This window comes from Coregonus clupeaformis, chromosome 31 (genome assembly GCF_020615455.1).
Source record: "Coregonus clupeaformis isolate EN_2021a chromosome 31, ASM2061545v1, whole genome shotgun sequence".
Lineage (NCBI taxonomy): Eukaryota > Metazoa > Chordata > Actinopteri > Salmoniformes > Salmonidae > Coregonus > Coregonus clupeaformis.
In genome coordinates, this window is record NC_059222.1 from 3,020,651 (window position 1) to 3,034,327 (window position 13,677).

A 13,677-nucleotide genomic window follows, 5' to 3' on the forward strand; every position below is an offset into this window, starting at 1 on the left:
TTACTTTTGACACAAATCACCTACTTTGACCACTTTCCCAACAAGTTAGATAAAAAGGTTAAAACTGAAATTTGGACCACTTTCCCAGCACTTTAGACACAAACTTGGTGGGTATGACATATTGGTCTTCTTCTCTGCTAGTCAAATCTGAAGTTGGAATAAACATATATCCTACCGATCAAACGTTACAGCTTTATTAGTAACCGCATTAACCAAAAATATTAGAAACTGAAATTTGGACCACTTTCCCAGCACTTTCGACACAAACTTAGAGGGTATGACATCTTGGTCTACTTCTCTTCAATTCAAATCTGGAATCAGGACAGCATTTTCTACATCCAATCAATAGGTACAGCTGTTTTAGTAACCGCATCACCTAATTTAATTAACTTCCCACTGTTGAATTAACTGCCATGGAATCTTTCAGAACTTTCTAATTATAACAAGACTTATTATGCCACACAGCTCACTCCGACCCACTAAACTAACCTACCACTGTTTGTCTACATGTAGTTATCTTTTACCTTAAGTACAGGTTTGTAGGCTGCCTTGCACAGTAGTAAACTCCCACCCAGCTGGTGGTGCTGATGTGCAATTCAGTGCTCGCCACCCACGAAAACCAAGGAGTTTTCTAAAATTCCTGAATTAGAACTCGGAAGTAGAATTTTTTTATTTTCCAACATTCTTTGTGTGGAGTTAGGAAAGACATATTGACTTACACAACACATTCACAACTCTCATTCAACCGAAAATGTCAATTCATCCATGTTCCATTACTTCCTTTATCTTTGCATTGATCCCTTCATCCCTCCATCCATTAGGTCTTTCATCCTGTGTCCTTACTTTATTTATCTATCCATTTATTTATATATCCTATTTATTGATCTATCCTTCAGTCATAACTTTCTTTTAGCAGATTTATCATTTGATTAAGAAATAAATGTATGGTTGAAGGAAGGTTACTATAGCTAAAACAAACTTCTACATTTCTTCCACTTGAGGCACCATCAATTATTGATGAAACACACAACTACTGACCACAACCACATAGCTACTGACCACAACTACTGAACCACACAACTACTGACCACAACTACTGAACCACACAACTACTGAACCACACAACTACTGACCACAACTACACATCTACTGACCACACAACTACTGACCACAACCACACAACTACTGACCACAACTACTGAAAACAACCACACAACTACTGACCACCACAGCCACACACTACTGGCCATAGCCACACATATACTGACAAAAACTACTGACCACAACTACTGACCACACAATTATTTAACCAAAAAACTACTGACTACAACCACACAACTACTGACCACAACCACACAACTACTGACCACAACCACATAAATACTGACCACACCTAATGACCACACAACTACTGACCACATAACTACTGAACCACACACGTACTGACCACAATCACACAACTACTGACCACAACCACAGACCACACAACTAATGACCACAGCAACACAACTACTGTCCACAACCACACATCTACTGAACCACACAACTACTGACCAAAAGTACAGACCACACAACTACTGAACACAACCACTGAACTACTGACCACAACCACACAACTACTGACCACAACTACTGACCACAACCATACAACTACTGACCACAACTACTGACAGCAACTACTGACCACAACCACACATGCCTATAGTATTTTCATATTTTGTTATACACTTTCATATTTCATGTGAAATACCTGTTCCTTTTCGATGATTTCCCACCAAAACAAGGGTTGTTTTCCTCAATTTCAACAGAGCTTCAAGCGTAGGCTACCACGAGACTTTAAAATTCAAAGCCTGCATATTTCAGCTCCTTTCGTCCTTATTGTACTTTTTGTGACCCACAGAAAAAACTTAGAAGAGGGACCACTGAAACACAAAATCTACTAAAGTTGATACAAGGAAGCAACACAAATGTATTTTATGCCAGAATTTCCTAACAAAATTAGGTTCGCTCACATTATGAACCTGTTCCTGGGTGGAAACGCTTTAATGCAGGATCATTGTGGAACGGATACACAAACGTGGTTGTTTGAACCTGTTAAGACAGCGATGTGCACATTCCAATGATCTAATTATCCAATACGACAGTCTAGATGGGATAAAACACTTTTTAGAATGACATAACATCTTTGGAGCATTGTTCATTACCTCTGCCACTGTCTGCGTTCCCACTTTGTGACAGTGTCATTGTAAAAATGTCCCTATTGTAAACAATATATGGTAACCTGACAACATTGAGTTAAAGCAATCAAATCCAATGTCTTTTGACCGTCCGTAGGAGGTGCCGCTAGTTTTTAGGCTTATATACAGTTGGGGAAAAAAGTATTTAGTCAGCCACCAATTGTGCAAGTTCTCCCACTTAAAAAGATGAGAGAGGCCTGTAATTTTCATCATAGGTACACGTCAACTATGACAGACAAAATGAGAAAAAAAATCTTGAAAATCACATTGTAGGATTTTTTATGAATTTATTTGCAAATTATGGTGGAAAATAAGTATTTGGTCAATAACAAAAGTTACTCAATACTTTGTTATATACCCTTTGTTGGCAATTACCAAAAATATTACAAACTGAAATTACGTTATGTTTGTAATTTCACTTCACCAATTTGGACTATTTTGTGTATGTCCATTACATGAAATCCAAATAAAAATCAATTTAAATTACAGGTTGTAATGCAACAAAATAGGAAAAACGCCAAGGGAGATGAATAATTTTGCAAGGCACTGTATATCCTAGACCAAACAATTGCAGTGACCCACCCATCACTATAGTAGGATCCCTGTTAGCCCCCTGGTGTATTAGAGGAAATGGGAGTAATCATTTGGGTGAAAATGTCTGTAACTGTACTATGTTGGTTAATGGTAGCAATACCTGTTCTCTTGTAGTACGTGATTCTGTTACAGGAGCACCAGGTAATGTGAGTTATACATTTTCTATCTACAATAAGTCTATAGCACTGAAAGGAGCCCCAAATGGTACCTATTGGTTGTGTGGCCGATTTGCTTATTATAGGTTACCACCTAATTGGGGAGGGACGTGTACTGTTGGGTTTGTGGTGCCGGCCATGAGAGTCCTTCGAAACACTGAAACAGAATTGAGGGTTCTGTTCAGGGACCATCATCAGGTGACCCCTCGTTTTAAAAAGCGATCCCTTGCAGATGTCACTCAGGTGCAGACATTCTTCTCCCGATTCGCTGGTGTTTTTGTTTCTGTGGTCAGTAGTTGTGTGGTTGTATTGCAGGTTCTTTGGGCTCTACAGTATGGACGTGGTCAGTAGTTGTGGTCTTAGGTGCAGGGTTGAGTAACCGGGTGGTAGCCGGCTAGTGACTAAGGGCAGGGTACTGGGTGGAGGCCGGCTAGTGATGGCTATTTAACAGCCTGATGGTCTTTAGATAGAAGCTGTTTTTCAGTCTTTCGGTCGTAGCTTTGATGCACCTGCACTGACCTCACCTTCTGGATGACAGCAGGGTGAGTAGTTTGTAGTTGAGTAGTTGTCAGTAGGTGTGGTCAGTAGTTGTGCCATTAAGCCATGGAGACTTGAGTGTTGGCAGTCTAAAATGGTGGATTTAGACCGCACGGGCCAAATGGTGTGTTTTTACATTGTCCCATAGTGAAAACGTAGTTGGTATTCCTGGCTTGCTAGTCACATAGCCAGCTATATTTCTAGATTAGATTAAAGGATGCCATACTAGCCAGTTAGTCTCTATTTGTGAAAAGACAGAGCTAGCTAGCTAGCTAGCTAGCTAGCTCAAGACATAAGAAACTTGCTAGCCAGCTAGCTAGCTAGCTACTTTTTCGCTAGCACTAGTGATATTGGCTATCTTATATAGGAAACATCAGGTATTGAATTTACAAGTGTTATTTTGACAACATTTGCGTAATTCATCTTATAAAACGACTTACTTGTTGATATAAAACTGATATAAAAGTTGAATATTGTAAAAGGTATAATAGTTATCAGAATACTTTTTTACAAGGTTTGTAAATTGGAATGTTCTGCACATTTTAAAGTTGAAGTGTGTATCTTACTTAATAGGTGTACAAATAGTGTATGAAAAAGTGTGCGAACAACAGTGTTCCAATAATAGCACATTTTGATCACCATAAGAGTAGACCATGTTAAAATTAGCATTTTTAGCATTTAAAGTATGATGAGTAGAAAAAAATCTGAATGTAAGCAACTGAAGTTAGACCTCTGCACGTTTATAAAGTTAAAATGGTACTGTATGTTTCGCATAAAAGCTGTAGGAGGAGTAGCGGTGGGAATAATAATAATAATAACTAGAAAAGGATGTTTCATTAATAACTTTGTGCTTGCTCAGCTGGCTGAAAGTATTATTATTAATGGTAGTGGAATAAGTTTACATAGTGAGATAGTTAGGCCTATATCTTTGAAATATCTTCCAATAAAACCAATGAAAAGTAAATATTTGGTGACAATTGAAACAAATGTTCCAATGTTGATTAATGCAACTTTAAATGCTTACAGTTTAAAAAGTATAGCCTAAAAATTCCATCTTTGGATTCAAAGGAAAAAAATATATGTATATAAATTATGATTACTGTTGGATTAAGGTTTATTTACTTAGAGTAGATTGAAGACTACTCTCTCACTCCACTGATACCACAGGCTCTTCGCAAGTCTTAGTACCCCACTGCTCTTACACTGTTGAAGCTAGGAACACCAACTTCATGATAGGCCTAATGTTCAGAAGTAGTCCTTTACACTCGTACCCGTATACGGGTTAAAAATGGCAGATTTGGACACTAAGTGACTAAATTGGAATGTAGTGGCTGTACAGGAACATGCTATATACAGTGGGGAGAACAAGTATTTGATACACTGCCGATTTTGCAGGTTTTCCTACTTACAAAGCATGTAGAGGTCTGTAATTTTTATCATAGGTACACTTCAACTGTGAGAGGTGGAATCTAAAACAAAAATCCAGAAAATCATATTGTATGATTTTTATGTAATTCATTTGCATTTTATTGCATGACATAAGAATTTGATACATCAGAAAAGCAGAACTTAATATTTGGTACAGAAACCTTTGTTTGCAATTACAGAGATCATACGTTTCCTGTAGGTCTTGACCAAGTTTGCACACACTGCAGCAGGGATTTTGGCCCACTCCTCCATACAGACCTTCTCCAGATCCTTCAGGTTTCGGGGCTGTCGCTGGGCAATACGGACTTTCAGCTCCCTCTAAAGATTTTCTATTGGGTTCAGGTCTGGAGACTGGCTAGGCCACTCCAGGACCTTGAAATGCTTCTTACAGAGGCACTCCTTAGTTGCCCTGGCTGTGTGTTTCGGGTCGTTGTCATGCTGGAAGACCCAGCCACGACCCATCTTCAATGCTCTTACTGAGGGAAGGAGGTTGTTGGCCAAGATCTCGCGATACATGGCCCCATCCATCCTCCCCTCAATACGGTGCAGTCGTCCTGTCCCCTTTGCAGAAAAGCATCCCCAAAGAATGATGTTTCCACCTCCATGCTTCACGGTTGGGATGGTGTTCTTGGGGTTGTACTCATCCTTCTTCTTCCTCCAAACACGGCGAGTGGAGTCTAGACCAAAAATTTCTATTTTTGTCTCATCAGACCACATGACCTTCTCCCATTCCTCCTCTGGATCATCCAGATGGTCATTGGCAAACTTCAGACGGGCCTGGACATGCGCTGGCTTGAGCAGGGGGACCTTGCATGCGCTGCAGGATTTTAATCCATGACGGCGTAGTGTGTTACTAATGGTTTTCTTTGAGACTGTGGTCCCAGCTCTCTTCAGGTCATTGACCAGGTCCTGCCGTGTAGTTCTGGGCTGATCCCTCACCTTCCTCATGATCATTGATGCCCCACGAGGTGAGATCTTGCATGGAGAATCAGACCGAGGGCGATTGACCGTCATCTTGAACTTCTTCCATTTTCTAATAATTGCGCCAACAGTTGTTGCTTTCTCACCAAGCTGCTTGCCTATTGCCCTGTAGCCCATCCCAGCCTTGTGCAGGTCTACAATTGTATCCCTGATGTCCTTACACAGCTCTCTGGTCTTGGCCATTGTGGAGAGGTTGGAGTCTGTTTGATTGAGTGTGTGGACAGGTGTCTTTTATACAGGTAACGAGTTCAAACAGGTGCAGTTAATACAGGTAATGAGTGGAGAACAGGAGGGCTTCTTTAAGAAAAACTAACAGGTCTGTGAGAGCCGGAATTCTTACTGGTTGGTAGGTGATCAAATACTTATGTCATGCAATAAAATGCAAATAAATTACATAAAAATCATACAATGTGATATATATACATACGCACACATATCCTTTTTTAAATTATATTTCCCTTCATTACTTTCCAACCGCACCACCCCTTCCTCAATAGAGTAAACTAGTGAACAACAACACTTAGGCCTCTACTTCCAGCCCATACATACTATATACATTTTATGGACACAGTCAAATTCTACAATAATTATATTATGTTTGTTTTTACACCTGAACACCTGAACCATTTTCATGATGTCCATCTGGTTTGCTTCTATATGCCATATTTTTCTAACTGTGCTCTTTCACAAAAGTTCTCAACCTATAACCTATATACTTATTATGGACACAGTATGCTTTACATTAGTTATCTTGTTGTTATTAGTTGTTGTTATTAGTCCCATCCTTCAGCTCCATTCAACACCTCCCATCTATCTCTTAACACCATCCAAATTGGATTTCTATTTGCAGTATATTTTTCAACTGTACTGTGATGTTTTACAAAAGTTCTGAACCTTTCTATTCTCATTGTTTCTACAGATCGTAAATTGAAAATAAACATTTTTGCTAAAAGTATTATTATATTATTGATCGATTGACTATGACTTTTCAGATCACCCAGTAATGCTATCTGCAGGGTTAGCTCCAGGTAAATAGTGCAGTCCTTTTAGCCATTCCTGGACCTGTGTCCAAAAACAAGCTACAAATGGACAGTACCAAAACAAATGATCTAATGATTCTGTCTCTTCGCAGCTAAATCTGCAGAGCTGGGAAGATTGTATCCCCCATATAAATAACATTCTATTGGTAGCAAGAATTTTATATAATAATTTAAATGGAAAAATCCTAAATTTTGAATCTGGCGTCGTTTTGCGTATCAATTCATAAACACTATGCCATGGAATCGGTACGTCAAAAATCTCTTCCCAACTATTTTGCAATCTATATGGGACGGCTGTCAATGAAACTGGTAAACTTTTTTATTCATCACAATTTTATTTAACCAATTATATCCCCCCCCAATGATGATTAAGAAAAAACAGGTTTTTAGACATTTGTGAAATGTGTTACAAATAAAAAACGGAAATATCACATTTACATAAGTATTCAGACCATTTACTCAGTACTTTGTTGAAGCACCTTTGGCAGCGATTACAGCCTCAAGTCTTTCTTGGGTATGACGCTACAAGCTTGGCACACCTGTATTTGGGGAGTTTCTCCCATTCTTCTCTGCAGATCCGCTCAAGCTCTGTCAGGTTGGTGGGGAGCGTCGCTGCACAGCTCATTTCAGGTCTCTCCAGAGATGTTCGATCGGATTCAAGTCAGGGCTCAACTGCTGCATTGTCTTGACTGTGTGCTTGGGGTCATTGTCCTGTTGGAAGGTGAACCTTCGCCCCAGTCTGAGGTCCTGAGTGCTCTGGAGCAGGTTTTCATCAAGTATTTTTATTTTTTATTTTATTTCACCTTTATTTAACCAGGTAAGCCAGTTGAGAACAAGTTCTCATTTACAACTGCGACCTGGCCAAGATAAAGCAAAGCAGTGTGATAAAGACAACAACACAGAGTTACATATGGGGTAAAACAAAACATAAAGTAAAAAAAAATTCAACAGAAAATATATATACAGTGTGTGCAAATGTAGCACGTTTTGGAGGTAAGGCAATAAATAGGACATTGCAAAAATAATTACAATTAGTATTAACACTGGAATGATAGATGTGCAAGAGATGATGTGCAAATAGAGATACTGGGTTGCAAATGAGCAAAATAAATAACATTATGGGGATGAGGTAGTTGGGTGGGCTAATTTCAGATGGGCTGTGTACAGGTGCAGTGATCGGTAAGGTGCTCTGACAACTGATGCTTAAAGTTAGTGAGGGAGATAAGTGTCTCCAGCTTCAGAGATTTTTGCAGTTCGTTCCAGTCATTGGCAGCAGAGAACTGGAAGGAATGGCGGCCAAAGGAGGTGTTGGCTTTGGGGATGACCAGTGAGATATACCTGCTGGAGCGCATACTACGGGTGGGTGTTGCTATGGTGACCAATGAGCTAAGATAAGGCGGGGATTTGCCTAGCAGAGATTTATAATGGCCTGGAGCCAGTGGGTTTGGCGACGAATATGTAGTGAGGACCAGCCAAGAAGAGCGTACAGGTCATAGTGATGGGTAGTATATGGGGCTTTGGTGACAAAACAGATGGCACTGTGATAGACTACATCCAATTTGCTGAGTAGAGTGTTGGAGGCTATTTTGTAAATGACATCGCCGAAGTCAAGGATCAGTAGGATAGTCAGTTTTACGAGGGCATGTTTGGCAGCATGAGTGGAGGAGGCTTTGTTGCGAAATTCTAGATTCTAGATTTAACTTTGGATTGGAGATGCTTAATGTGAGTCTGGAATGAGAGTTTACAGTCTAACCAGACACCTAGGTATTTGTAGTTGTCCACATACTCTAGGTCAGACCCGTCGAGAGTAGTGATTCTAGTCGGGTGGGCGGGTGCCAGCAGTGTTCGATTGAAGAGCATGCATTTAGTTTTACTTGTGTTTAAGAGCAGTTGGAGGCTACGGAAGGAGTGTTGTATGGCATTGAAGCTCATTTGGAGGTTTGTTAACACAGTGTCCAATGAAGGGCCAGATGTATACAAAATGGTGTCGTCTGCGTAGAGGTGGATCTGAGAATCACCAGCAGCAAGAGCGACATCATTGATATACACAGAGAAAAGAGTCGGAGTCTGAAAAACATCCCCAATGAATGATGCTGCCTCCACCATGCTTCACCGTAGGGATGGTATTGGCCAGGTGATGAGCGGTGCCAGGTTTCCTCCAGTAGTGACACTTGGCATTCATGCCAAAGAGTTCCATCTTGGTTTCATCAGACCAGAGAATCTTGTTTCTCATGGTCTGAGAGTCCTTTAGGTGCCTTTTGGCAAACTCCAAGTGGGCTGACATGTGCCTTTTACTGAGGAGTGGCTTCCGTCTAGCCACTCTACCATAAAGGCCTGATTGGTGGAGTGCTGCAGAGATGGTTGTCCTTCTGGAAGGTACTCACATCTCCACAGAGGAACTCCAACCCTTCTGCCCCGATTGCTCAGTTTGGCCGGGCGGCCAGCTCTAGGTCTTGGTGGTTCCAAACTTCTTCCATTTAAGAATGATGGAAGCCACTGTGTTCTTGGGGACCTTCAATGCTGCAGAAATTGTTTGGTACCCTTCCCCAGATCTGTGCCTCGACACAATCCTGTCTCGGAGCTCAACGGACAATTCCTTATACCTCAAAGGGTCTGAATACTTATGTAAATATGGTATTTCTGTTTTTTATTTTTAATACATTTGCAAACATTTCTAAAAACCTGTTTTTGCTTCATCATAATGGGGTATTGTGTGTAGATTGATGATGAAAATCATGTATTTAATCAATTTTAGAATAAGTCTAATAAGTCTAATAAGAAAAAGTGACAGGGTTTGAATACTTTCCGAATGCACTGTAGGTCATAGCTCTTATAAATGTATAAATTACAATGCATGGAGATTGGTTTCATTTCTATCGGGAAAATGTAAAGTCAATGTTTTTTCACTTGGAACTGACAGGTTGCTCGACCTTATTCATGTTTTCCTCATGCGTAAAGCTGGTGGAATTATGAAGGTCAGAATACGGCGGATCTGTAGACACGCCTTCATTTATTTGATCTCCACCCCAAACGAATGGCTGGTGAATAGTATGCTATTCTCATGTTTAATTTCAAGGTCAGAATACGTGTAGAGAGAAAAGTGCTTAAAAAGGGAATTACGTTCCAAAATTACGCATGCTTAACTCGAGTCAGAATTTCCCCCCAAATGGATCAAAAAGTATTTACCGGTATAGGCAGTAGTGGACAATGTTCAATTTGTTGGCCAAATTATTAATCAGGACGTCTTTATTTGATATGGAATGAACCCTAACATACCTAGAATGAGGTGAAAACTAGGAGATACAAGATCAAGCTAATGCCTTTTTTAGCTGAAGTTGTCGCTTATTATACTCGCACTTACCCTCTAGGTAATTTTAAGAAATATTTGACAACTTAAGTGGATATGAGAAGTTGTATCTTGCAGGTAAGTTAATGTGAAATATTAATGAGAAGACATCTTTTATCCAACAGATGTCTCATGGTGTCTTGTAGGAAAACAGCACTTTTTTATTCACAACAAGAGAACAGGATACATACTGAATTGATAGTGAATAGGATAATGAATTGATTATACACATATTACATACTCCACCTCCCGGCCCCACCCCACTTGAGAAATTATTAAGGAATGCACAACCTATTATAGATAATAACCGTTTATGAATTTATAACTTTCATTTGTATATGTTTGATACCATTCCATTTGATACTGTTCCATTCATTCCAATTCAAACATTACAATGAGCCTGTCTTCCCAAATTCTGCCTCCACCAATGCATACATAGGGTTTAAATCAGGGGGAAAGAGTTCCACCACTTAGGGTTGTGACATAGTATACAGTAGGCATTCAATAGATGTACTTATTTTTTAACTCCCATGGAAAAGCAATTGCTTGTGGGGTCACTTCCACCATGTACAACATCCAAATGCACACTCCACAGCCCTATATCGCCTATACACATACTGCATCTTCACATATACAGAAGACCACATTCAAGCACATCAGCCAAAACAGTTGTATATCTCTCTCTCTGTATTGGTAAGGAGACAGCCAAGACAACATTATGTTAACCTCAGAACAGCTTTATTAAGCTTCTTTCTCAATTCACCTTTCCCCGCATCCTCTGTCCTCGCCTCCTTCTCAAAATCCATTGGAGAAGTTGGTCAGAGGGGAGGTACCTTGGAACTACAATACAGAAGGAGACGAGGAGATAGGATGTGAGGAATCACAAAAATACAAATTGAGAAAGAACTTAAGAAACCATATATGTTACAAACAAAACATTATGGGTATTGTAGTATGTCATGCAACACTCTCTCTCTCTTCCAGTCCAAAGAACTCCAGGTCAAGCGTCAGTTCCAGGACACGTGCAAGATCCAGACGCGACAGTACAAGGCCCTGCGCAACCACCTGCTGGAGAACACGCCCAAGTCGGACCACAAGGCAGTGCTCAAGCGCCTGAAGGATGAGCAGACGCGTAAGCTGGCCATCCTGGCCGAGCAGTACGACCACTCCATCAATGACATGCTGTCCACACAGGCTGTGAGTAAGGCAAGGAGACATCATTCACACTTTGCACCGCACCACCTCCAACCCACCGTAGCACCTTACCCACCCCTGCCTTGGCATGTGAGGGCATGCGAGCCAGCTGCCTGCACTCCTGCCTGTCCCTTGACTTGACACCCTCACACCACTTTCTTCGTCCTCACTTACAGTGCATTCGGAAAGTATTCAGACCCCTTGACTTTTTCTCTAAAATTGATTAATGTGTGTTGGCGAATTACAGGTGGATATCCTTGATCTAGAAAATGTGGTAAAGATCTACACTGAAACAAATAATGCTTTGTAAATTATAGACATTTTATCATAGGACTGGATGGTTTCAAATACTAATGTTAATTAGCTAGCTAGCTAGTTATTCTACTCATCAAGGCCTTTTAAAATAGGAAGTCAACTTGGCTGTTTACAGCTAGCATTAGACAACTAGCTAAGAATAGTAGCTAAGACTTGAATGTCTCTCTGTTTGATAACATTAACTAACTAGGTCAAAGCAATGTATAGCCAGATATTTCTGGCATAGTCGTAAATAGCTAGCTAGCTAAATAACGGGCTAGGCAGCTAACGTTATAACTTTTAGGACCTAGATATTTTCGTTGACAGGAAAAACGATTATTAGTAATGTCAGCTAACAGGATAGCCTCTTCACCCTGGGAGACCTGTAAGTTACACGTCATTGGTGTATCCAATGTGTACTGGGAGTGAAGAGGCTACTAGCAGGAGGAATGAAACGCTAACTAGCAAGCCTGTAGCTAGTTAACAGTGTTGCATTACCGAATGTTCAAGTCTGTAGCTAGCTGGCCAAGTAGCGACCTTTGGCTAGTTTGGTTGTCTGTGACCTAACGTTAGCTAACTAGATAGTTAGATAATTTGCTAGCAAAGGTAGTGTCCGTTAATATCTGCAATACAATGGTACCATTCGCTAACTTAACTAGCTAACATTGCCTAGCTAGCTACAACGTTAACGTAGATTAAAAAGGGAATACAATGATTTATTTGGTTACAATTACTGAAAGCTCTATCAAACTAGCTAGCTGTATACACTAAATATACAAAAGTATATGGACACCCCTTCAAATTAGTGGATTTGGCTATTTCAGCCACACCCATTGCTGACAGGTGTATAAAATCGAGCACACCACCATGCAATCTCCATACACAAACATTGGCAGTAGAATGGCCTTACTGAAGAGCTCAGTGACTTTCAACGTGGCACCATCATAGGATGCCACCTTTCCAACAAGTCAGTTCTTCAAATTTGTACCCTGCTAGAGCTGCCCCGGTCAACTGTAAGTGCTGTTATTGTGAAGTGGAAACGTCTAGGAGCAACAACGGCTCAGCCGTGAAGTGGTAGGCCACCCAAGCTCATAGAACGGGAGCGTAGAGCATAAAAATCGCCTGTCCTCGGTTGCAACACTCACTACCGAGTTCCAAACTGCCTCTGGAAGCAACGTCAGCACAAGAACTGTTCGTCGGGAGCTTCATGAAATGGGTTTCCATGGCCGAGCAGCCGCACACAAGCCTAAGAGTCAGCTGGAGTGGTGTAAAGCTCGCCACCATTGGACTCTGGATCAGTGGAAACGCTTTCTCTGGAGTGATGAATCACGCTTCACCATCTTGCAGTCCAACGGACGAATCTGGGTTTGGCGTATGCAAGGAGAACGCTACCTGCCCGAATGCATAGTGTCAATTTTAAAGTTTGGTGGAGGAGGAATAATGGTCTGGGGCTGTTTTTCATTGTTCAGGCTAGGCCCCTTAGTTCCAGTGAAGGGAAATCTTAATGCTACAGCATACAATGACATTTTACACGATTCTGTGCTTCCAACTTTGTGGCAACAGTTTGGGGAAGGCCCTTTAATATTTCAGCATGACAATGCCACCGTGCACAAAGCGAGGTCCATACAGAAATGGTTTGTCGAGATCGGTATGGAAGAACTTGACTGGCCTGCACAGAGCCCTGACCTCAACCCGATCTAATACCTTTGGGATGAATAGGAACGCAGACTGCGAGCCAGGCCTAATCGCCCAATATCAGTGCCCGACCTCACTAATGCTTGTGGCTGAATGGAAGCAAGTCCCTGCAGCAATGTTCCAACATCTAGTGGAAAGCCTTCCCAGAAGAGGGGAGGCTGTTATAGCAGCAAAGG

At 40.9% G+C, this 13,677-nt stretch overlaps 1 protein-coding gene across 2 annotated transcripts in view; it reads left to right on the plus strand.

Annotated features, from left to right (window-relative positions):
- Window positions 1-13,677, plus strand: part of LOC121547172 (serine/threonine-protein kinase TAO2-like) — a 62,174-nt gene that overhangs the window by 39,480 nt on the left and 9,017 nt on the right. For both annotated transcript variants that reach the window (XM_045209740.1, XM_045209741.1), the window contains one exon: window positions 11,303-11,515. In XM_045209740.1, coding sequence (XP_045065675.1) covers window positions 11,303-11,515 — 213 coding nt within the window. The remainder of the gene's footprint in view (window positions 1-11,302; window positions 11,516-13,677) is intronic.